The 24880-nt window shown below is 35.9% G+C and overlaps 1 protein-coding gene across 7 annotated transcripts in view; it reads left to right on the top strand.

Moving 5' to 3' along the window:
* Klhl13 (kelch like family member 13) overlaps positions 1–24117 on the top strand; it is a 172473-nt gene extending 148356 nt beyond the window's left edge. For all 7 annotated transcript variants that reach the window (XM_013122808.3, XM_013122803.3, XM_040744534.1 and 4 more), the window contains 5 exons: positions 1535–1667; positions 2188–2384; positions 13061–13856; positions 20409–20522; positions 22588–24117. In XM_013122808.3, coding sequence (XP_012978262.1) covers positions 1535–1667; positions 2188–2384; positions 13061–13856; positions 20409–20522; positions 22588–23075 — 1728 coding nt within the window. In that variant the 3' untranslated portion in view covers positions 23076–24117. The remainder of the gene's footprint in view (positions 1–1534; positions 1668–2187; positions 2385–13060; positions 13857–20408; positions 20523–22587) is intronic.
* Positions 24118–24880: the final 763 nt, after the last annotated feature.

Raw genomic sequence — 24880 nt, 5'->3', positions numbered from 1 at the left:
AGCTAGGGCATGGAGTGTTTGTGTTTGCAAAGAAATGGGTGCATTTGTGAATAGTTTCAATTATGAACAAAAACATGCCATTAATTGGCAGAGATGCATAAGTACAGTATGTAATCCTGCGCTGAAGTATATGTATAATATGTGAATATTTTTCTCTCCCTAGAGAGGCAATGGTTGGATCAGATAATCTCTTTGACATTTTAGTTCTGTTAAATCACATGTTTACTTTTAAAGCAATTTAAAATTATAATGGAAAATTTAAGTTGCAGTTTGTAATATATCTTTGTATGGAATCAATATTTTCAGAATTGGATTCTTAGTAAATTATACCTCTTGTTTCTGAAGTCTGTGAAACATAACTTTGTTTGAAGTTTTGAGATTGGGATGTAGATGCGGCTCAGAGGTTAAGAGCAATTAAAATACAAAGGGGACAACGTAATCCTTTGCTTTGGCTCCTATTATGTTAGTTTATTATAATCTTAGAAAGCTATCTGTATTAGTTTCTACCACCCCAATTTGTTGTATAATGAAACTTTTCTATGAAACTACAGGTTGCGTCTTACCACATTCTTCCTTTCTGTCTCATTATTAAATTCTGTGTGGTTCCCCATTAGAAGCTTGTTGTGACCTTTTTCCTGTTCATTATTTTTAATAAAGCAAAATGTGTAATCCGGCTTGTAATAAGACATGCTGTGCAGTATACATACATCATGCCATCTGCCCATTGTAATCTTCAAAGCTTTTCATTCTCCTAAGAGTAGACAGGACGGATCTTCCTGTTTGGGGTTCAGAGGAAAGAGTTAATCAACAGGTACTCATTTCACTGGGACCTGTCTCTCCTCTCCACTGCAGGGGCTAGCCTGTTCATCCTCTGCTAATCCTTTAAGCCTTTGGAGACAATTAAGCCTCCTGTTGGGACTCCCTACACTCCTTTTATCAAGGATAATTAAATCTCTGACTTGAAAGATAATTGGCCAAACAGCAGCAGCAATAAGCTGAGTATTGGAATATTTAAAGCATAATCCTTAATTCTCAAAGAGGGCAAATAATTCAGGTGATTGAATGAACTCCAGTCTTGCACTTGATACAGATAGATACCCTCTTCTTTCTGTCTTAGCAGGGGAAGCCATGAAAATGCAAAAGATTCTCTTAAAGTCCTGTAGCAGTACTATCCATGTGATCATGGGAAGCAATTCTAGAAGGTCAAAGGGCTTTATTTTATGTATGGGGAAAACAGAAGTGTAAATGGCAATTTTTTTTCTCCAAGTAAGGTAAATAAATACAAAACAAATGAATTTACATACTTCCCTTCTTTTTTCTTAATGTAAATTCACCTTAATATATCTAAAAATATCTATTTTGTGCTATGAAATATATACATAGATCAACAAGGCAGTCTTTAGGCTTTTTGAGCACTCTTTTGGCTGTGTTCAAAATACACTAGACATATGAGCATGTAAATAAGTTTAGCATACAGGGATTGTGATGTTCTTTTTCCTTTTGATTACTGGCCCAACTTGTGTGCTTGTTACAGGGCTTTGAGCAGCTTCGGCTTGAAGGACTGCTTTGTGATGTGACCCTACTGCCAGGCGATACAGATGATGCCTTCCCTGTGCACAGAGTCATGATGGCATCTGCTAGCGACTACTTCAAAGCTATGTTCACAGGTAGGTTACCTTTTGACACCATGCCTTCACATTAAGACATTAGCAGAAAGCCCTGTCTATGTATTTTGTTATTATTATTTCTAAGCTGAAATCCAGTATTTTGCTCCATGCCATTAAAAAATACTTTCAAAAGAATATTCACCAATGTGTATGGTTTTGTGTGCTGCTGTTCTGTCATGGGAAATTGAGGCATGCTTTGTACTATTCCTTGTACTTCATAGCCTTTCTTTTTTAATATCAGAAAATCTGTGTTTCTACAATATGGTCTTTAATCCATAAAAAGATAGTAAGAGACAGGAGAATATTTAAAAGCAGTTGTATCATGTATGATCTCTATTAGCATAGAGAGAATTTTCTTCAAGTGCTCTTTTAACTGTAAAAATGTGCAAAAGCCCAACTGTGGAATGGATGCTTATTTGGAATAAGACTTTCCCTTGATTTTACTGCATCTAATTAGCAGCAGAAGTGAGTTTGACCTTAATTATCCACCTTCATTAAATTGTCTGTCTTTTCATGTAAGGTGGAATGAAAGAACAAGAATTAATGTGCATTAAGCTTCATGGCGTGAGCAAAGTGGGTCTACGGAAAATTATTGATTTCATCTATACTGCGAAACTTTCTCTCAACATGGACAACCTTCAAGACACTCTGGAGGCTGCCAGCTTTCTTCAAATTCTACCAGTGTTGGACTTCTGTAAAGTGTTTCTCATATCAGGGGTAAGATGTTTTCAGATCTTATTTTTCTTGTAGTAGATGCTCATGTAGAGTTAGAAGGGCTCGTGAAGTCAATTGTATAGACATGCAAAACTTACCAGAATAAGCTGTTGTCTAATGTGTGCTGTGGGAGTAAATGGAAACTCAAACAGGGGAATTTTACAAAGTAGAATTATTTAGCAAAGTCCTTCCATACAGTCAAATGATATAGAATACTAATATATTTGAAAATATATGTGCCTTAACTTGTTTCATAACTTTACATATTTTAATTTAGGTTTATTCATTTCAGTGATTTTTTATACAACATTTGACTTATTTTTATACAGTAGTCTTATAGAATTAGATAGAAAAGTATCTAAGCTTCTAGAATTCTGATAAATCAAGGTTGACATTTTTTCTTTGAATATGGAAACATGATCTTAAGAATGAGCAGTTAAGTGCTAACTTGGAAAGACGTGAATCTTTATGTCTTAGAACACATTACACTGAACTATGGTTAGCTTGTTTTAATCAACTAATCATTGAACTGCTTAATAGTCACTCTTCCTACAGACTTTATTTTAGTTAAGAAAAACATTGTCTGTCTTATACAAAAATGACAATTTTTCTACAGTTCCTGGAGCCTGCTTTTGTGATTATAGTAATAGTGAAATTTTATGTATTTTCTAATTCATTATTTGATAGGTGATATATTTTCCTTATAATTGGCTTTAACTAATGTCAGATTTAATAATGATAATTTGCTCTTAGAACTTTTGAGCATGAACTCTTCCTTAAAATGCTAAGTTTGGGGAAAACGTTTGCCTAATTATTGCATTAATAAGATACTTCTTATTTGTCAACAGGTGAATCAATAGTGATGTGATAAAAGTACACAGGGGAATGATGAAGAGAGTTCTTTTCTATCATTTACAGTTACAAGGATAAGCCTGGAATATAATATATTAAGTAAGATAAGCCACACATAGGAAAAAGAATACTACCTGTTCGCATTCAGATGTGGAAGCAAGAAAAGCATGTCTCATAGAAGCAGAGGAAGATAGTGGTTACCAGAATCCAGGGAATGTAGGGTAAAGGAAGATTATGAAGAAATCGGTTAGTAGGTACAGAAATAGAGTTACATAGGAGTGTTCTAGAAGAGTACAGTGGACTGACTGTTTCTTTTTTTTTTTTTTTTTTTTTTTTTGGTTTTTCGAGACAGGGTTTCTCTGTAGCTTTGGAGGCTGTCCTGGAACTCACTTTGTAGACCAGGCTGGCCTCTAACTCACAGAGATCCACCTGCCTCCGCCTCCCGAGTGCTGGGATTAAAGGCGTGCGCCACCACCACCCGGCGGACTGACTGTTTCTAACAATGTTTCATATATTTCAAAATAACTATAAGATTATTTAAATATCCTTACAATGAAGAAATAATGAATGATTAAGATAAATGGATATGCTAATTACCCTAATTATTATACAGCATATACTCATATTGGAACATCACATTATACCAGTAAATTTATGCATCAATTGAAAATAAAATTAAAAATTAGTCATATTAAAGAACATTTAAAAATGTGAAACTTTCTATAAGTCAGCCAATGCCCATTTAATTATACTATTGAAATCTGTTTTTAATGTATTCTTTCCATTACAGAGTACTCAAATGACTGTCATAATTATTTATAAAATTTTAAGCTAATTGCTATTTTAAAGGTGTTATGACCATATGGTGGTATATTATTGACCTATATCATCATTGCAGAATAGTCTAAATTAATATAATTAAACTCTTATGCTACTGTTTGTCAATACTACTAAATTTGTATATTAAATTTCATTTTAATCCCATTGTGCGAAGACCATACATACTCTAACAACTATCTTTCCTCTAGTTTTGTGTCACCAACAGCATGGGACAGTTTCAAGTAAACTGTGATTATAATGAATGTATTTTCATAATGTCACAAGTTCAAGAATTAATTTAGTAATAACCCTTCAGGGTTATGTTTTCAGACTCTTTAGCATTGCTTTCCACTGAGCTGAGCAACACATGCTCATCTTGAGATAAACCGGGAAAGTGCTATGATTTCCTTGGAAATGGTGATTATCAAGAAGCTTTTTTGACCTATTATCTAACAATATTTTTGCATTTACAACTTCAGATATTATAATCCATCACTTTTCCCGAAAGAAGACCAAGTTTTGTGTGTGTGTGTCTGAGAGACAGAGACAGAGACAGAGAGAGATGGAGAATGTGTATATGTTTTTATATATACATACTTTTTTGAGTCAGGGTCTCACTATATAGCTCTAGCTGACCTAGAAGTCTGTGTGGACCATGATGGCCTCACACTCAACAGAGGCATTTGCCTCTGTTTCCTAAGTGTTTGGATCAGAAATCAGAAGCATGAACCACTACACCCAACTGTTTTTTTTTGGGGGGGGTGAAGTGTTTCGAGACAGTATCCTTCTGTGTAGTCCTAGCTGAGCTAGCTTATAGACCAGGATGGCCTTGAACTCACAGAGATCCATCTGCCTATGTCTCCTGAGTGCTGGGATTAAAGGCTTGTGCCCCCACTGCCCAACTAAACCAACTGTATTTAATGGTAGTATATTCTAGACAGACTAGTACAGAAGAATTTTTCAAAACAATGCTATTTAAAATCAGTCTTACTTAAAGATGAAATGATAGTGATTTTATATATTTACACCTTTCCAGTAGTTCAGAAGTTGCTTCTTTAATATGTTTGAAATGCTTGCTGTACTAAGGCTTTTAACCTTGAGGTGCCTTCATTTCATGAACAGTTAATATTGTCTTCAAGATTATGCTCTTTGCTGTTAATACCTTCAGCAGACAGAGCTGCACAGTATCTACTGAGGAGGCTTGATGGGAGCCATGTTTACTTGTGCTACAGTTCAATTTTCTGCCTCCTCATTGTAGAGCTCCTTGTCTGTGAACTTCTAGGATATTCATCTTTTTTATTCTGAGCATCATTCTACTTTGTTCATGCTTTATCTTGCTTACTGAGAATGTGTCTGTGTTCTTTTGTGGTGGCAATCTCCTTTCTCATGGTCATTAAAATACTTTTTAGAAAGTTGGTGAATTGTTAGCAGCAGGATCTTTTTTTTCTGACACACTGTGTTTCTTAGTTAAACTACTCTTCAGCTTTGAGCTATTCCTTCCTTCTCAGCAAGTGAAAGTGAAATAGGAAAATCATCAGTACTGGGGTCCTTTTCTACTTAGAACTTCAAGTTTCAAGACACTGTGGCTATTTCACATAGGGGTTTTTTAGTCATTTCCTGAGCTAAATTATTATGGGTAATTTCTTAATAAGATGATCCTATGTTTTAAAAGCTGTGTGTTGAAACCAAATGTTTTGGAAGGAACTAGGCTTCATTTTTAATGACACATAACTTCAAATAACTGAAGCACTAATGAAGTTGGAGCCTTGAAAATGAAACATTGCTTTTAATTCCTTACTATGAGTATGGATGAAGAACAGTGGTTAGTAAAATGTGAATTGGCAAAGTGAGACCCAGAAAGAATTTATATAATAGTTTTGAATGATAGCTTTAAGTATGATAGCAAACTCATTTTCATGTTGGTTAGAATTCCACCTTTGTGTAACAGAGCCTGAGGCTCAGTAGAAGAAAATCAATCTTCCCTGTAACTTCATCATCCTTTCCAATGATTGCTTTTCTCTTAGGGTAATAATTAGTACTATATTTTATAGGATCCAGTAATTTTGTTAGTGCTGTATCGTTTTCTTGGTTTTTATGGGAAAGAGAACTATGAAATGAACATAAAATTCTGATGATTAAGGCTGCAAATCAGAATAGGTAAACTTATTTATAAAATGAAAAAAACTCTTTCACATGTTATATATGTAAAGGGAAACTGTCTTGTTTTTAGTCACATGATTAAAAAATTATATTAGGGGTTTTGAGTCTACATCCTGTTCCAGATCTTTAGCACCCTTCTGTTCCCTGGAGTCCTTTTCTCTTCTTTAATAAACTGTCTTTATTTTTATCACTAAAAAAATACAAGTAAGGGGCTGAAGAGATGACTCGTTAGGTTAAGAGCCACAGCTGCTCTTCCAGACAACTCAGGTTTGATTATCAACACTACATGGTGGCTCATAACCATCTGTAACTCCAGTTCTAGGGGATCTGCTGTCCTCTTCTGACCGTAGCATAGATTCAGGCAAAACACACACACACACACACACACTAAGAAAAATATAAATTACATTACTTTTTTGTTCCTATGACATTATAAAACTACACTATTTTGTAGTCATTCTCCAATTTGCAAATGGACAGATCAAGATTTTCATTCATTTTTTTAGTTTGAAATATTGTCATATTCTCTAAAAATGATTATTATGAAGAACTGCATGGTTGTCCACAAAATGAATCCATTTAGTATTAAATTACTGAACTAGAATACTTGGAATTGAAATGAAAGTACAACAACATATGTGTATATATGTGTATATATATTATACACATACATATATATGTATGTTGTACTTTTATGTATTATATATGTTAAGCATATATGTTAAGAACAAAAAATACAGAATAAATAGGAGTAATACATTGTTTTCTTATTTTATATAGGCATATTATATACAGTATTTTTTATTTCAACTTCTATATATAATAGGAAATGGATATTTCTCTTCCTTTGGCTTGTTTCACTTTGCACGATACCCTCTAGTATCATCAATTTTCCTGCAAATAACATATTTCATTGTACCACACTTTATCTGTTCATCTGTTGTTGTTCATCTAGGTTGATTCCCTACTGTGGCTATTGTGAATAGTGTTGTAGTAAAAAATGGATGGGCATGTGTCTCTGTGGTATGTGACATAGATTGCCTTGGGTATATACCTGGGATTGTTATAGCTGGGTCATGTGGTAGAAAGTTCTATCTTTAGTTTTTGAACTGACTTCTGGAATGCTGAGACTAGTTAATGTACATTCCCACCAACAGTGTATGAGTTCCTGTCCTCACCCCTATCCTAGCCAACATTTGTTTTTCTGATGATTGCTGTCCTGAATGGGGTCAGATAGCCTTTCAGGGTAGTTTTGAACTTGGGATAACAACGTGTGCCCAAAGCCAGGTCTGGCTACAGGTCCCCAATAATCAAATTAAAAGGGAATGCAGAAAAAAGAGATTTACTCAATGCAGCCACATTGGGAAAGGGACAAGGAGATTCCTCAAGTCCCCCAATCATGTTGGGGTCCTAAGGTGAGATTAAAGTTTAAGTAGAGGGCACATTTAAGTAGTTCCAATTGACCCTGCCACCAATGATCCAAGGCCTTCTGGGCTTCAGTCTCATCCTGGCCTGACAAGATGTTAGAACTGTTTAAAATCTCTTTGCTGGAGATAAACCCCCCCCTCTGACTGAGGCCTTTCTTTTCTCCCAGCTCATGAGTCCTGGGGAAATTTCCATTTCTTTGCTGTCTGTAGTTTCTCTTGGATCTGTTACAGTTTGATTTGCTTTCCCATGATGGCTAAATATGTTGAATGTTGTTTGATATAATTGTTGATCATGACTAAGAATTTTAAACATTGCTTGATATACTTATTGATCATTTGTATGTCTTCAGATCTTTTGTCTATAATTGGATTCGTTTTCTTAATTTTTATGCGTATCTTAATTATCCCTTTGTTCTTATCCAAAGGTTCTTTAACTTTTGTCTTGTGATGTGTCTTGTGCCTATGCAAGGGAAGCCTGACAGGAAATGAATTTTACATCTTCTGCTCCCATTTTAGCTTGTTTGATTGCATACGCATCCATTTTCCAAGCTAGTTGAACTCGCCTTTTGTTTGTGTTTCTAACACACTAGAAAACACCAAGAAGAATCTAATATATGCAATGGGCTATGTAGAAGAAGCTGAAGTGATAGAATTGGTGTTATAAAAGGCTTACTGCTACGTTTACTTAGGAAACATTAAGTCACACAAGTTGAGCACTGCCTCCAAAATACCCCAAAGATAAGTAACATGCTTACTAGGCCTGTTGTTAGATAAACAAAATTAAAGGTGCTAGGATATAAATGTTTATTCATCAGTCACTAGGCTCTGATTGTCATAACAAAGGAGACAGCACTGACTTAAATCCAGCCATTATACTGATCCTACACCAAAGACATACCTCTAAGGGGCAGCTGGGGTGGGAGGCAGCATATGGTTAAATCACCATTGAGTCTAGGGCTGCCATTAATCCCCTGTGCTCTTATCAGGAAAATCTAATTCTGCCAGGTGTGCAAGATGATTCCCCAGTAAAAAAATATTTGAAAAAGAATAACACTGCTTTCCTTAAAATAATTCTGGCAATATGCAATATCTTTGCTGTGTAAATCTCTCATCCATCTAAGTGGGCAGACTTGCATTCTCCTGTCTCTGTTTAAATTGTTTGAATCTAACCTGGGGTAAGGACCCAACAGAGATTTAAGGGTGACCACAGATTATATAGAATGCATAAGCGCAAGGTGGATATAAGCTAATGAAATCTTTTGGGTGCCAACTCTCATTTGGACATTGGCCACAGTCAACCAGTAAAGACCTTTATTCCATCTCTAAGAGTGTGGAGTGATTCCTCACTGAGAAGGACTATTATTTCTATAGCATTGGGTGAGGCATAGTCGAGATTTTAATAATCTTTTAGTCTATACTTTTTCCCTTGAGAGTATAAAAGCAGAAATTTGTTTAATCTGTACCAGGATCTCTTTGTATATAATACTGTTCCTTTAACAAAATTATATCACAGACTTTTAATCAAATGTGCCATTGGATCATCAAATTACATTAATGAAGGTGTTTTGGTGCCACCCAAATCGTTTGAACACATAACAGGCACAAAGAGTAACATGTTAATACGAACACAGTTAGAAAAATTAAAATGTGGGAACTGTTTTGAGGATGGCTTAAAGGTTTGATTGTAGGAAAATAATTCATAATAATATAGGCCAAGGAAATAGAATTAAAAATTTAAAGAACAATTTGAGAAGGGCCTATTTCTGTATGAGGAATTGTTTCTTGTTTTTGTTTTGCTGTTCAGTCCATTTAAAAAGTTTTAGGTGCTCTGAGGAGACATCAGAGTATACACAACCTCTTTAAATGAAGCAATACTATCTGTTGTAAGTCTGTTTTCATCTGTAATTAGTTGGAAATTTTGGTTGGATTTTCAGATGAAATTAGATAGCTTAGGATGAAATTTGAGGTACTTCTACTTAAAGAATTTCTTTTTAAATAAACACCTTCTATGATTTGTTGGTTTTCCTCAAAAATTGTTGAAGTATGTTGAGAATCAATCCAATTTCATATATTTTGTCTCAATTTCTGTTTAAAGGAGGATTTAGAAGCTTTAAGTGTTATTTAAAGTATAAGGTATTCTATCATATATGCAAATTACATTATATGTTTCTGCCTGTATCCATTTCTAAAATACTGCCTTATTTAAACATCTGGAGATCTTCTTCCTGAGGCACTACCAAGAGTCAGGACTGAGAAGTGGGTCAAAGCAAAGAAGAATAAAGTAGTACTGAATTGTGCCAAAATTATTTACTCTTTGCCATCAGTCTTCTGTATATGTTGTTAACTGTTGGAGATTTCAACTCTTATCTCTATATTCAACACATACTTGATGAAAATTAACTTCCTAATACATATTTCTTGTTTCCCATTTATAATTAATAGGGTTCTAGGAGTTTTCTGTCCTAACAGGTATTACATTTTGTTATTGCATCTTGAGTATTTATAATATTGATTTTATTGGGTCCTAACTTTGTTGTGTGCCCACAGTATGGTGCCTGCTATATAGAGGCTATAGAAAATAGTTAGTCCTTTTATAAAGACTATAAAGGTTATAAAAACTCTCTGGTATTATTTCAAAGGTAGGAGCTATTTGTATTGATTAGATGTTCCATCCAAGTCTTTTCCAGTCCTGAGCATCTGTGTATATGGGTTACTGATATCTAGAAGGCATTCTTCAAATGCCCCTAAGTAAAAGGTAGGTTTCTTTTCTCCTGTCATTTTAGTAATGCTTTTTCTGATTGAATATTATTGAAAATGGGTGTTGGCAGGGCAGGGGGAGAATTATATATCCTAATCTTGTTTCTTAGGGGGAGAATTTCTTTATGATGATAATGATGATGATGGTGGTGGTGGTGGTGGTGGTGATGATGGGGCGGGCAGGGCAGGGGAGAATTACATGTCCTAATCTTGTTTCATTATTATTATTATTATTATTATTATTATTCTTATTATTATGTTGTTGTTGTTGTTGTTGTTTGAGAGAAGGTCTTGCTCTGTAGCCCAGGCTGGCCTCAAACTCATGACACTTCCTGGTAGTCCGCAGAGCCCCATGTACTAGGATTATAGTTGTTCACCAGCATGCCAGTCTCTACTAACCATTTATGTAGCTTGTTTTTTAAATCTCTATTGTTGGCCTATTTTACCTTCTATTTAAATGTTTTCACTTTGATTTTGTTTAGAGGGAGATAGAGATTTCATTTTTTAGCTCAAGCTGGCCATGAGCTTGTGAGCCTCTTCTGCTTCCCAAATTCTAGAATCATAGGCGTATACCATTACACCCAACATATGCTGTAAACTTAGATTTAATTGGGTAACTAGCAGCTGGTGGACTTGTTTTAACATTTTAAATACCCATTTCTTGTTGATTCTATTAGTGGCCATATCAAATTCTTGGAGAATTTTTTGCTGTCACTGATTTTGATTTTTGCTTATCCCTACTAGTAAGTATTTCCAAAAGCACAAATTACCTTTATTTCTTACTTGCCTTGGTAAGCTGATTCATCACCTTAAACAGTAATGCCCTCTACCTAGTACCATTTGGATAATCAAATATGAAATATTACTCTACTCAATGCTGCTGAAAGTTTTTTATGTCCACATCAATCTGCCACTTCTACAATAGTATTAAAATATATTTTATATTAGAAATTAAAGATATTGGTACATTGTTAAACTGTTCATTTGTAGAGCACCAGGATGTATTTTCATTTTATTTGTGTCAGCTTATTTTAGGTGTTTTAAATATATAACTACCAAATAAAATAAGCAATTAAACATTTTGATGATTTTTATACTAATCAGTTTTCTTAGGGGAAACGTTGCCATCAGTTCTCTACCCACTGCTGAGCCTTCCAGCTCAAATGCATAGTTCCAAACCTCGCACTTGCACACAAGGAAAGCCCAAGCTTTGTTTAAACCCCACGAGCCACAAAAAGATTCACGGAGAGAAAACAGATGGACAAGGGAGACAAAAAGATGGAAAAGTGTGGAGTGAGAGTTGTCAGTGTGAATTGTACACATGTATAAAATTGGGTATCAACAGATTTAACTAATTCCAAAATAAGTTATTAAACAAAATAGAAGAAATAACTGAAAAAAGTACAGATTCTTTTTGAGAAATGTATCTGTAAAAATATTTACAGGCTAATCTTAGAGTTTTCATTGATATATCTAACTGGGTTGTTGTTTTATGCAAAGGAATAATGCTTTTAGCTTTTTTTGAAGTACTGCACATGGAACTTCTGACTTCAAGCATGCCAGGCAAGCAGCCTACCACTAAGCTACACCTCTAGTCCTTCATTTCATCTTTCAAGTGAAACATCAATAGAAGAATTATCCAGTTTTCTCTTAAGCATATAATGCATCTCTTACTTAGCATAGCAGTCAGGAGGCTAACAATACACTGATGAATTTTTGTTACATATGGAGCATTCAGTGATGAAAGATGAGACACACACAAGCATTGGTGCTTTTTTTTCTGTCTCGTGTTATATACACACGTAGAAATACTTGTGTGGTAGGCTTGCTGTGGTTTATTTCTGGTGTTATGTTTGCTGATATTATGTTTCTCGTTTTCATTTTGACCTATCAGCTATTAGAACATTGAAAAGAACACTGTTGCAGAGGGACCACTTTAATCACTTCTCCCCTTTGCTTGCTTTCCACTTTGCAGTCAGTACTGGAAAAATTATTCTGGACTCTTTTTGATACCAACTAGTGCTACTAGAGTTTGTTGGTACTTAACAGAATAACTGTTCCCCAAACTCATCCTGCATGGGTTTTAATACAGACACATCCTTCTTCTCCTCAACAAATTCTTCTGCTTGTGTTTCTGGATAAATATATGTAAAACAACTTGGTCTTAGGAATAATTGTGCTGCTAAGTCATTTATTGTGAACACTAACTTTGAAAAGAACCGATATGAAGGACAGTAACAAATGCTACCTCTATATAAAAGGAAAGTCAAAGAATTGGATAGTAGTCATTTTTGTGAACTGCTAGTTATATGTGATACTTTGAAGAACTAGAAAGAAGAAATTGACTTGACCATAATTGAATAACATGATTTTCCTAAAATTTTATCTAGCAATAATTTCATCAGCATCTGGGACAAGGATACTTTTTTGAGGAAGAAAACTTAATTATTTTGGACATAGTCAATTCGAATTGTTGTTTCTTAGGTTAACTGATCGTTTTTGTTCAGTCAACTTTTTGTTAAATCAGATGAAGGTTGCTTGCATCTTTATGCCCTTAAATAAGCATCTTTATTTGCATTTATATGGACTTTATAAAACACTCTTCCTCTAAAATGAGTTTCTGCGATCAAAGCAGCCATGTTAATTTTCTTATTGGATTCCTAGGTTACTTTGGATAACTGTGTTGAAGTTGGACGAATTGCCAACACCTACCATCTGACAGAAGTGGATAAATACGTCAACACTTTCGTCTTAAAGAATTTCCCTGCATTGCTGAGCACTGGGGAGTTCCTGAAACTCCCTTTTGAACGTCTTGCCTTCGTGCTTTCCAGTAACAGCCTTAAGCAGTGCACCGAGCTAGAGCTCTTCAAAGCTACCTGTCGCTGGCTTCGCCTGGAAGAGCCCAGAATGGACTTTGCTCCAAAATTAATGAAGAACATACGATTTCCGCTGATGACACCACAGGAGCTCATTAATTATGTGCAAACGGTAGATTTCATGAGAACTGACAATACCTGTGTCAATTTGCTCCTGGAAGCCAGCAATTACCAAATGATGCCATTTATGCAGCCAGTTATGCAGTCAGACAGGACTGCCATTCGGTCTGACACCACTCATTTGGTTACACTCGGCGGAGTCCTGAGACAGCAGCTGGTTGTCAGTAAGGAATTGCGCATGTATGATGAAAAGACCCACGAATGGAAATCTCTAGCCCCCATGGATGCCCCAAGATACCAACATGGCATTGCTGTCATCGGAAATTTTCTCTATGTCGTTGGTGGGCAGAGCAATTATGACACAAAAGGAAAAACGGCTGTTGATACCGTGTTTAGATTTGATCCTCGATACAACAAATGGATCCAAGTTGCATCTTTAAATGAAAAGCGCACCTTCTTCCACCTGAGTGCCCTCAAGGGATATCTGTATGCAGTCGGTGGCCGCAATGCTGCTGGAGAATTGCGTAAGTCTGACTACTTATATTATACATAGAATACAATTTTCTTTACCCAGAAATTTGTTTTAGATGGCAAGGTTAAAGACAAAAACATAGCTAGGGTTGTATTTGTAAACTATTTTTGTAAGAAAATATCAGAGACTACCTGTATATCTTATTTCAGTTCATAGTGTTGGCCAAGGTTCAAATAATATCTAATATGTAGTTTGCTGTATTGCAACAACTATAACACACACACACACACACACACACACATACACACACACACATATATATATCGAAGAATCAATTGGAATGCATATTGTAATAGTGCCTTGGCAGAAGTTTTACCTAATTTTTCATTCTCAAAGCCCACAAACTATGGTACTTACTATGTCAATATCCCTCTTTACTGAGGCCTGGCTCTTATTTCTTCATTTCCAGAATTGATAATATTCTTCTCCGAGTAAATATAAACAGTTCATTTAGTAGTAGGCTGTTTATTAAGTATGATAATTAAGATCTGTGACTATTAGTTTCCATAATTACTCTTACTGAAACATCAGTTTACTACTTTTGTCTTCCTAACTTAACATTGGTAACAAGTGTATTTTAACAGAAATATGTTGGCTATATAAATCAACCCTATAAGGTGTATTTTTCTTATTTTGTATTAAATGTAAATAATACGATTTTTCTATAATGAATGCCAGGGATACCATATTTTATATTTGTTTAATCTTTTTTATTTGCCAACAATACTTTTTTGGAAAGTGTCTAGTGACAGTTTTTGTTGGTTTAAAGTTGCTTGGTGGGTTTTATTTGTTAGTTGTTGTTTTTGCTGCCCCAGCAAACTCGGAGCATTATATGTGGTAGACAAGCACTTTACTATGATGAGTTATACCCCAGCTGCTGACCTTATTTTAGTCCTTTAATTCTATATAGAGTCCTTGAGGTGATCAGTATCCCAAGCTCCATACTATCTGTTATGGCTTTAAATACTTCTCAGAATTTTTTTCCTAGTATTGTAAAAAATAAAAGACACCTTCATGGTCTTTAGATGGAGCTATTTACTGGAGAAAGCAAATACTCTCACTTTTATCCTTCCCATTGTATAGAGCACTTTCTTATTAGTAACATGGCCTTAATGCTACTGATCTTTTCTATCTGATTTCTTGCCTTTAGAGTTATGATAGTTTTTCTAGGGGAAAGCTCTATAGATTTGGGAGAACCCAGATAGCATGATTATTAACCCGGCTGCTTCTCCATTTTATTTCATTAGCCAGACTTCTAAAAGCATGAAACACTCATGCCCTTAGTATAGAACTGTCATATCAGGTCTCCTTAATTTAACCACACACATTCTATCTTCATTGTACTGTTTTAAATTTATGATATCTGAAAATTTCTAGAAAATACAGGTTCTGATTTTGTGGTTTATTTGAAAAGTAACTACCTAAAGATAATCTTCAAAAATTGACAGAATTCTAGGTAGCTAATCCTGGCAGTTGGTGGTCATTTTGAAAAGTCTATTCACACAAGGGATGGGTCCCTTTCTTAGTGCTTGCTTGTTAATGTGATCATCCCTGTGAATATGCAGCCACTTACTTTACATTAGATTGTCCCTAATATTAATTAGAAGGATTATCCTTCTGGGGATTATACTCTATAAGCCAAGAGGAATCATTATGTAAAACTAAAAGGCTAGAAGCTTCCTTTTGTCATGTATCCCCATGTCCTGTTTCTCTTTATGTACCTGGATAGGAACAAGAAATAAGTGAATGCATTGGGCAAATGGCATAGGAATAGATTGCCTTGAACATGATCTGTACTTCTCATTAGAGAAGGTTGCATTTATTTATTTATAAATATGTGCATACACACACACATATAAGAACAATTAAAGAGATAGAGGCCATGAATTTGAGAGCAAGATGGGGTGCATGGGATAGGTTGGAAGGAAGAAATGGAAGGAGAAAAAATGTAATTATACTTTTCGTTAAAAAATTTTAAAAATAGGCCTAATGGCGCATACCTGAATTCTTTGCACTTGAAAGGCTGAGGCAGGGGAATCCAGAGTTCAAGACCAATCTAGACCACATAGTGAGATCTTGTCTGGGTTTTTGTTTGTTTGTTTGTTTTTTGTTTTTTTGAGACAGGGTTTCTCTGTGTAACAGCTCTGGCTGTCCTGGAACTCACTTTGTAGACCAGATTGGCCTTGAACTCACAGTGATCTGCCTGCCTCTGCCTCCTGAGTCCTGGAATTAAAGTTGTGTGTCACCACGCCTGGTTGAGACCCTATCTTGATTCCAGAAAAGTCTTCAGGCCAGAAAGAATCACTGCACAAAACTAAAATCAAGAGACTTGATTCATTTTCTGACCCTAAGGAGCAATCCTTTTGAGCTCCACCTATAATATTTAAGTGAGAGTATAGTGCCTCATTTTGTCATGTTCTGTTTTGTTGAGGTAGTCAAACTTGATCAAATTTTCCGTGGTTTTCCTTTTCCCCAGTGAACATATTGAGTTCTTCTGAATTCAAAAACAGAAATAATCTGTTTATATAAATCCAAACAGAACTTGTATTGGTTGCCTTGTCTAGTTTTGCTGTGGCCTTGTTTTTACAGCAAAAGAAGGTCTAAACAAAGTCTTACATAAACTTCTGAGCATTCCAGATAGAGACTGGATGGGTTTTATTGTTGTTGTTTGTTGAAATTCCCCCTTATGCAGACTTGCCAGCATCTCTTCCTGTAAATGAGCATCCCCTTCTTAACTCACTAAATTTCCACACTCACATGCCTATGTAAATAGAGAAGGGATGGGAAGAGGATGGAAAGACACGGGAATTGATGGGGAAAGTCTCTTAATGATTTAACGGGTTCATCAGTGCCAGTGCATCTTGTATTCTTCATGGACACAATATCCATTGCCCATGTATAAATGGAAAACAGTGGCGAACTTTGTAAGTCATGATAGATCGTTTTAATATACTAGGCCTTTAAAAATTCTCTCATGGAGCATGTAGCAGGTGACTAAGGAGAAAAGTATCTAGGTCTGTAGTACATAAAACAAAGACTGTTTCTATACCTGCATTCTGATATAATGCTGGAATGTAATTCCTTGGGCATTCTGCTTTTCCTGATATTGGTTACAATAGGAAAATGGGATAAGTGTATAGCAGATGCTACTTAAGTGAAAAGGGATTTTATTTTTATTTCTGGCATTTTTCAGAACAGTCCTTTGGTTCTTTTCCCCAACCATTTTAAACTGTAGTGCTGTATAAGAAATTGGCCTTCCATTGAGGTTTTCTATTTTGAAGAAGACTATAATGGCTTAGATTCTTTCACTTCAGTTACATATTTTAAAAAGGAGTTTTCAAATGGTGAAATAACAGGAAGAGCAAATTTTCAAATAAATATGCAATAAAATTACTAAAATGTATTAAATGATCCCCCAGATTGTTTAATGGATTTGGGGTTTTGCTGATTACTAGATCTAGAGTCTCTTAAGATTTGCTCTTGATCTTGATAGAAAATGAGGGTCCCTGAGACAGAAGGAACAAGCATTCTAATTATAGTTAGGAGAATGAAGAGTCTCTAAGTTACACAGCAGGACCTTAGACCACTGAAGTTGAGTATCTAGGTTAGGGTTCATAACACTTCTGTAAAGTCCAAGAAACTCTATTTTTAGCTTTGCGGGGTATTAATTCTCTGTCATGGCTAATGAGCTCCACTCTTGTAGAGCAAAAGCGCTACTCTTGTAGATAATTCAGAACCAAATACTTGATTCTTGGTTCCAATAAAACTTTATTTATGACCACTGAAATTGTAATTTCATATAATTTTCATGTTACAAAATAGTCCTTTGGTTCATTTTTCCAAACTTTAAAAAATTGAAAGCCATTCATATTACTACATTGTAGGCCATACAGAAATGGGCAGGGGGCTGTATTGGGCAGGGACTGAAGTTTGCTGACACCTACCCTGCATTTTCCCTGGCGCTTATGGTTGTAACCATCACTTTATGGTTCCAACTCCTTGCCTTGTACTGACTTTGCCCTCCTCTGCTCGTCAGTCTTTTGGACAATATCTGTGTCTGCTTATTGCACAAAAGTGAAAGACAGAAATTAGAATGTGCGTGTCAAATTTTGAATCAGCTGCATTTTATTTTCACAATGAACACTTACTGATTTTCCTAATAAAAGCAGTTATACACAGAAGGACTTTAAAGGTTGACAATAAAGCTAAGGAAACTTAACGTAAGGAAATTGATGGAAGTTTAGGTTTGACAGGCAATTACCCAGCTACTGAGGTGAGTATCTGCCTTGCACCAAGAGACCCCTGCATGAGAAACTATCGATGGATCCTTACAACCCCTGTTAGAAGAATTCAATTACCTTACTGACAGAGGAACAGCATTATCTTTTCATATAGGGGAATATTAACAACCACAGACATTAGCTATTTAATTTCTAACTCCATCATAAAAAGAATAAGAGAAAAATAATAATGGAAATTGCATCAGGAGAGGTGGAAATAGATACATGAAAGGGCAGTTATAATGGAGAAATTTCAAAGTTCAAGGAAAAACTGTTGCATTAAGAGAAGCATATAGCTAGTCAGGAGAAGGTGATACCTGGAAATCTTTTTAAAATCTCCTGTTAAGATGTGAGATTAGATAGCTTTCTCAGAGAAATTTTGTCCATTTATTACTTTTCTAATATTGCATGCCACTCAGCATACTAAGTCCCTTTGTATATGTGTGAAAGAAAGAAAAGGATGTGAGAATAGTGTACATTTAGTGCATTTGCTTGTCAGGTGATAGTCATGCTAAAGCAAATAGAAATGAGTGCTTAAAAAGGCATCACAATATAAAAGCTAATGTGTATTTCAGGTGACAGGTATACTAATTATACTGATTTGGTCATCATATATGTATACACACATCAGAATAGTATTGTATGCTGTAAATATGTCATTATTATGTGTACATTACAAACTTTGAAAAGACTTTAGTGCCTCATATAAGACATCGAGAGCAGTGAGGAGGCCTAGGTAATCTATTGAGCCTTGGGCAGCAGATCAGTACCCATCCCAAGTATACACACGGACTTTGGACTCCCATAGAACAATGTGAGGTGCACTCTCACCCTGAACTCTTGGGGAAGGGTCTAGGCCCTGCCCTATATGAAATGACAGACTATGGACACCCCCATGGAGGGCCTCACCCTCCCTGGGGGAATGAGGGGATAACAGGGGGGTTGGGGGGAGGGCATGGGAGGAGGGGAGGGAAAGGGAGAGGGACCTGGAACTGACTTGTGAAGCAACCTTGTTTCTTATCTAAATTTAAACTGGAAAATAAAATAAAAATAAATAAATAAAAAGACATCGAGAGAATAGATCAGAATGAAAATAGTGAAAGATTTTTTAAATAAAAGCAGAAAAATCCTAAAGGAAGTGGAAAAGAAAATTACTGGAGAGATGTGAGAAGTGCTAACATATGGAGAGGATGGGAGAAGCAGAAGGACTTTGTATAAGTAAATGCATAGAACTGATGGAAGAAATGAGATTAGTACAGAGAACAGAAAAGCCATTCCTCCAGCCCCACATTTGCCTGTAGGTAAATGGTGAATCTGCTTTAAAGGCTTACTCTTCAGTTGGGATTGCATTTGGTTTGGAGTAGCTAAACCTTCGACTTTCTGTGTCATGTCACTGGCTTGAACTATATCATAAAGCTTGAAGGGAACCTGCCGAAGTAAATTTTCTTTTCAGGTTGCTGTTATGCTTCCCTGCATAGTGTTGTTGTTTTTGTCAGTTGAAAAGAAAAGGTAGGGTCGAGGGAAATAAAGAATGGATTAACTTTTTGCCATGTCTGTAATAAATAATCTGAACCTATCAAGTCGATTAGAATCCATGCCCCTATAGCTTTCCTTGTAAAAAGAACCACATTTGCTATCTGCCTGAACTGCTGTCGTGTGCTATCTTGTGGTTTCCAACAATGGATAGATTGAAAGATACTTTAAGTAATCGAGGTCACTTGTCCGAAATACTTTATGTTGAAGATGACAGATTAATTACTGACATGAAGTCTGACTGATAAAGAATTTAACAGCTTATTGCCAGTCATCTTTTGGTTAAGAGTAGTATTGGTTGCAGTGGTTGCTGTAGTGATAATACTCTCAGGCTCAACTGGGAAATTGGTTTTTCATAGTGATGTTTCTTCCTGTATACTACGTCAAAATTGGTACTCACAGTTGACGTGCTATTTCTTCTTTGTGATTTTTTTTATCTTTTCCTGTATTTTTAGAGCAAAGAAAATTGAGAAATGTTAAATTAAAGATATAAACAAATTACAGAAAAGCATCATTAGTGATTTTTACAGTTGTATAATGTGTTAGATATTTAAAGTATCTAGCCTAATGTAACATCTCTTAATGTTTGATATTAACATAGTCTCAAAAATTATAAGAGCCCCTCTGAGATCTCTCATTGATTTATGCATTTTCAGAGATTTGTATATTATTATTACTCTACTAAAAAGAAAAATGAGATAAAAAATCACTGTATTTCTTTTTTTTAACAGCTACAGTAGAATGTTACAATCCAAAAACAAATGAGTGGACCTATGTTGCGAAAATGAATGAGCCTCACTATGGCCATGCTGGAACTGTGTATGGAGGAGTCATGTATATTTCAGGTAGACAATTACCCTGTGAACATAACATAATAGTGTTTATACATTTAGTTATATGATCTTTCCATATAGTGCCAGTAATAATAACAATTCTTGGAAAATAATAGTCAAAATGTAATTTATATTTTAGGAGGAATTTTGTGTGTACCTTTGCATGTAAATGATTTGAGAAAACCCATTCAGCTCTACATGTGTAATTTATAAGAAATTGGAAAGCGTTTAGATTTGCCAGTTCAGTTTTTAGAGCCTCAATAAACACCAATCATATTCTCCATTCACACATAGTAATTTATTTTCCTTAAAATTTGTCTAAGTCATATTAGGAAATATTTCATTATATAACATATAAGCTATGTTGTAAATAAAACATGCATAATCCTTTCTTTCAGTGTAACCCATCTCTCTCTCTCTCTCTCTCTCTCTCTCACACACACACACACACACACACACACACACACACACACACACACACACACACAATATCCCCTTAATATTATAATGGAATTATACTGTGGTGCCATTACATGCAGAGATAGATTTATATTAAAATTCTAAAATGGTTCAAGTTTATTCAGTATTCAATTAACAACCTTCATTCTCAAATTTGTGTTTGAATTACCCTTTTGTAGAATTCAGAAATATGTTTTAACGTAATGATCACCTTTGATATTGACATTTAATGTTTTAGGTAATTTTATTTATCTTACCCCTCCCTCGCTCGCTCGATCCATCCCTCCCTGCCTCCCTCCCTCCCTCTCTTCCTCCTTCCTTCATTCCTTCCTATCCTTCTGTCTTTTTCTTTCTTCCTTCCCCTAGTTGAAGGCCTACCAATACCAGGCAAGCAGTTTTATTCTTAGAGAACGCAATTGTTAAGGGGATGATGAGTCACAGAGTGCTGCCTTATGATGTCTGTAGTTAAAAAGGATTAGTGAAAGGTCTGTAGCATTTGATTGGCAGGCTTCCAAGGTTCAATTCATGAGTGACCATGGGGCATCTTATATTGACAGAGCCACAAAGGAAATAATACTGTATCATCTATCTGTTTCATGTGTGTAAGTTCTCTAATACTATAATGGGAGTTCCCAGTTCTCAAGGCAAAACTGACATTTGAGTGGTTTTAGTGGCACTTTGGTGTAACTGTGTGTTTCAAAAAGTCATCTTCCACATTGATGTCAGGCTAGGAACCAAGCAGATTTGTATAGCACCACCACCACCACCACCAAAAGCAACCAGTATTTTGCTTTATAGTAGGGATTTAAAGCATGGAAAAACTATGCTTCATTGGTTGTTGTCTTGCCACTGTGTAGCTCTTCAAATGATACAGCTAAAGATTAGCTTAGGTCTGCTCCTTGTCTGCTGAAGGTAGAGACTGATACTTTCATTACATAGGTTGAATAATGTTTCTTAGTCTTAATCAACAATCAACTGTTACATATATAATATTCAGAATTCCAATTTTTTGGCTTTGCAAAGCAGATAGTAGAAGTCACCTTCTTCCTTTTCATCCCAAACTCTACCAACCCAACAATTTTACATAGTCTTCCTGGTTGGTATGTTACTGGCATGAGACTTTCAACCCTTTTTAATAAATATTCTGCTTTGGATTCATAATCCTAATATGTTAAGCAGAATGTGTATTCTGATTTGGAAAAGGAATTAATGGGAACCTGGAATTTCAAGTGTTCTAGTCCATTGCTCAGCACCCGTAGCTTATCCACTAAAATGTCACAACAGACTGATGCTTTGTAGTTCACATTTACTGAAGACTCAACTCTAATGGTGACCAAGATATATTTCCATTCATTGAAGCTTCTTAAGTATAATCAATCTCCACTTGAGAAAGTCGCTATAATAATATAAGACCTTTTCCATTTATCTTAAAATATTGAACAGGGCATTTTCTTTATTTTTTGTTAAAAGAACTATAGTGTGATGATATTCATAAATTTACTGTTTGTAAGCTATAACATGCCATAAAATGTAGCTAAAAGTTAAGCATCTATGGGAGAGCCTTACTTTTATATTGTTGTGATCTCTTTACCTCATGCCTATTATTTTCCTTCTCTAGGAGGCATTACCCATGACACCTTCCAAAAGGAACTCATGTGCTTTGACCCTGATACTGACAAATGGATCCAGAAGGCACCAATGACCACTGTCCGAGGCCTACACTGCATGTGTACAGTGGGTGATAGGCTGTATGTCATTGGAGGCAACCATTTCCGGGGAACCAGTGATTATGATGATGTCCTGAGCTGTGAATACTATTCACCTATCCTTGACCAGTGGACCCCAATTGCTGCCATGTTAAGAGGGCAAAGTGATGTTGGGGTTGCTGTCTTTGAGAATAAGATCTATGTGGTTGGTGGATATTCTTGGAATAATCGCTGTATGGTTGAGATAGTGCAAAAATACGACCCAGAGAAAGATGAGTGGCATAAGGTTTTTGATCTTCCCGAGTCCCTTGGTGGCATACGTGCTTGTACACTTACAGTTTTTCCACCTGAAGACAACACACCATCACCTTCTAGAGAGTCCCCTCTTTCTGCACCCTGATCACCCTTACAATTGAAATGCTATATTGCTCTCTTTGAAATGTGTCATGATTATCTTCTTCCCCCCTTAAGTAGTATATCTGTTAGAATTAGCCTCCAGTAATTGATACAGATATTGGAAAAAATTTACATTGATGTTACTTGTGATGTTTGTATGGCCTAGAATGTTTATAAAGTGGTAACAAACCATCCTGGAAATATATCCCATAGAAGCTGTCTATAAAATGTTTCTTCAGTACTTTTTTCATGCTGTGTACTGGGTGTAAGGTATTTGTCATCTTACATTATAGGCCAAGTTGAAGGTGAATCGTAGTAAATGTACAACTGTGCTCACTAAGCTTCAGAGTATAGAAGTTTTCCTCTCATCTTTAACTGTAAGATGTCAAAGGGAGGCAGCCTGCTCCAGCAAGAAACAATACACAAATGGTTGCCAACTCGCATGAGCTACCTCCCTCTTTTCATAAAGTATTTTTGACACATCTGTCAACCCATCTGACTGTGTGGGTGCATTAAGAACACACCAAGTTTCTTAGACACACAGGAGAAATAACTGAAATTCACAACATTAGTGTCGGGGGAGGGAAGCATGACCTCTCTACTTATAAGAATTGATTTGGGGTTTTGTAGTGTGTATAAATATACACATACTTATATCAAACACTAACTTTTAAAAATTGAATACTATATCAAATAAATGTGAAATTAAAACAATTAAATCTTCTAAAAAGCAGCTTCTGTGAAATGGGGATTCAGTATGGACAACACCGAACACATATGTAGAACCATACTGAATTTAGGTGGATAAGGGCTAGAAATTTTGAGCAACTAAATTTGTCACTTGATCAAATTTTATCTTAAACAATGTGCATTCTCTCCCTTCTCCTTTGCTGTTGAGGTAACTTACTTGTTCTGTGTATTCTGTATACTCTTGGTTCATGAGATTATTTAGCACAAAGTGTAGCAGCTTCACCAGAAAGCTGCCTTTGCTCTATGATGTCCGTGTTTTCCCTTCTTTATTCAATAAAAAAGCAATGTCGCTCTGCTCTGTGCTATCCCATTATTCTCTGATTTGATTTCCGTTTATTAAAAATCTTTTGAGGGAGCTGGGTGGTGCTTGTTGCCTTTGAAGAATGAGTTGGTGAAAGATCCTAATTAGCTATTATGCAGCCCAGTGCCATACCTGGGTAAACTACAGAAGCAGTTACATGCCCCTCCCCTTTATTTTACCTTTTCTCTTCCCTCTTTGCTGTAACTTGCAAAGCTTGGTCCAGAAACCATGAGTAGGGGTGGTGAGGGAAGTGTAAAAATGACAGATGCAGTCACAGAAAAGCTAGGTTCAGGTGAGGTACTGCTCTTTTGATTGAGTGGCATTTCCTTGAGTTGCATCCCAAGCATGTTAGTACATACAGCATGGGAAAAAGGAGTAATCTGGGTGGGGGATGTCTATAGGTCAGCCTCTCAGGCTGCAAACATTTGAGAGGAGGGAGTTGCAGTGTCTAGTTTTTACCCACACTGGTCAATTGTTCGTGAACACTTGTACTTGAGCCAGAGGAATAAATCTTTGCCAATTTCAAGGTTGGCCCCTATGGGGAAGCTTTGCCAATATCTCATGGTTCTGAGGTCCTCATCCTTATCATGGCTGTATCCATGCCAACACTCTGCATTCACTCAGGACTTTACACACTCAGGGTTCCTCTGTTCCCTCTTTCCCATCCCTTTCCTTTTTACTTGAGAAGTTATATCTTAATATATTGCTCAGGTTGCCCTTAAATTTCTAGAATCAAGCCATCTTAATGCCTCAGCACT

This window comes from Mesocricetus auratus, unplaced genomic scaffold (genome assembly GCF_017639785.1).
Source record: "Mesocricetus auratus isolate SY011 unplaced genomic scaffold, BCM_Maur_2.0 Super-Scaffold_100003, whole genome shotgun sequence".
NCBI classification, from domain to species: domain Eukaryota; kingdom Metazoa; phylum Chordata; class Mammalia; order Rodentia; family Cricetidae; genus Mesocricetus; species Mesocricetus auratus.
The sequence above is the reverse complement of the archived record's forward strand: the minus strand, read 5'-3'. Positions and strand labels throughout refer to the sequence as shown.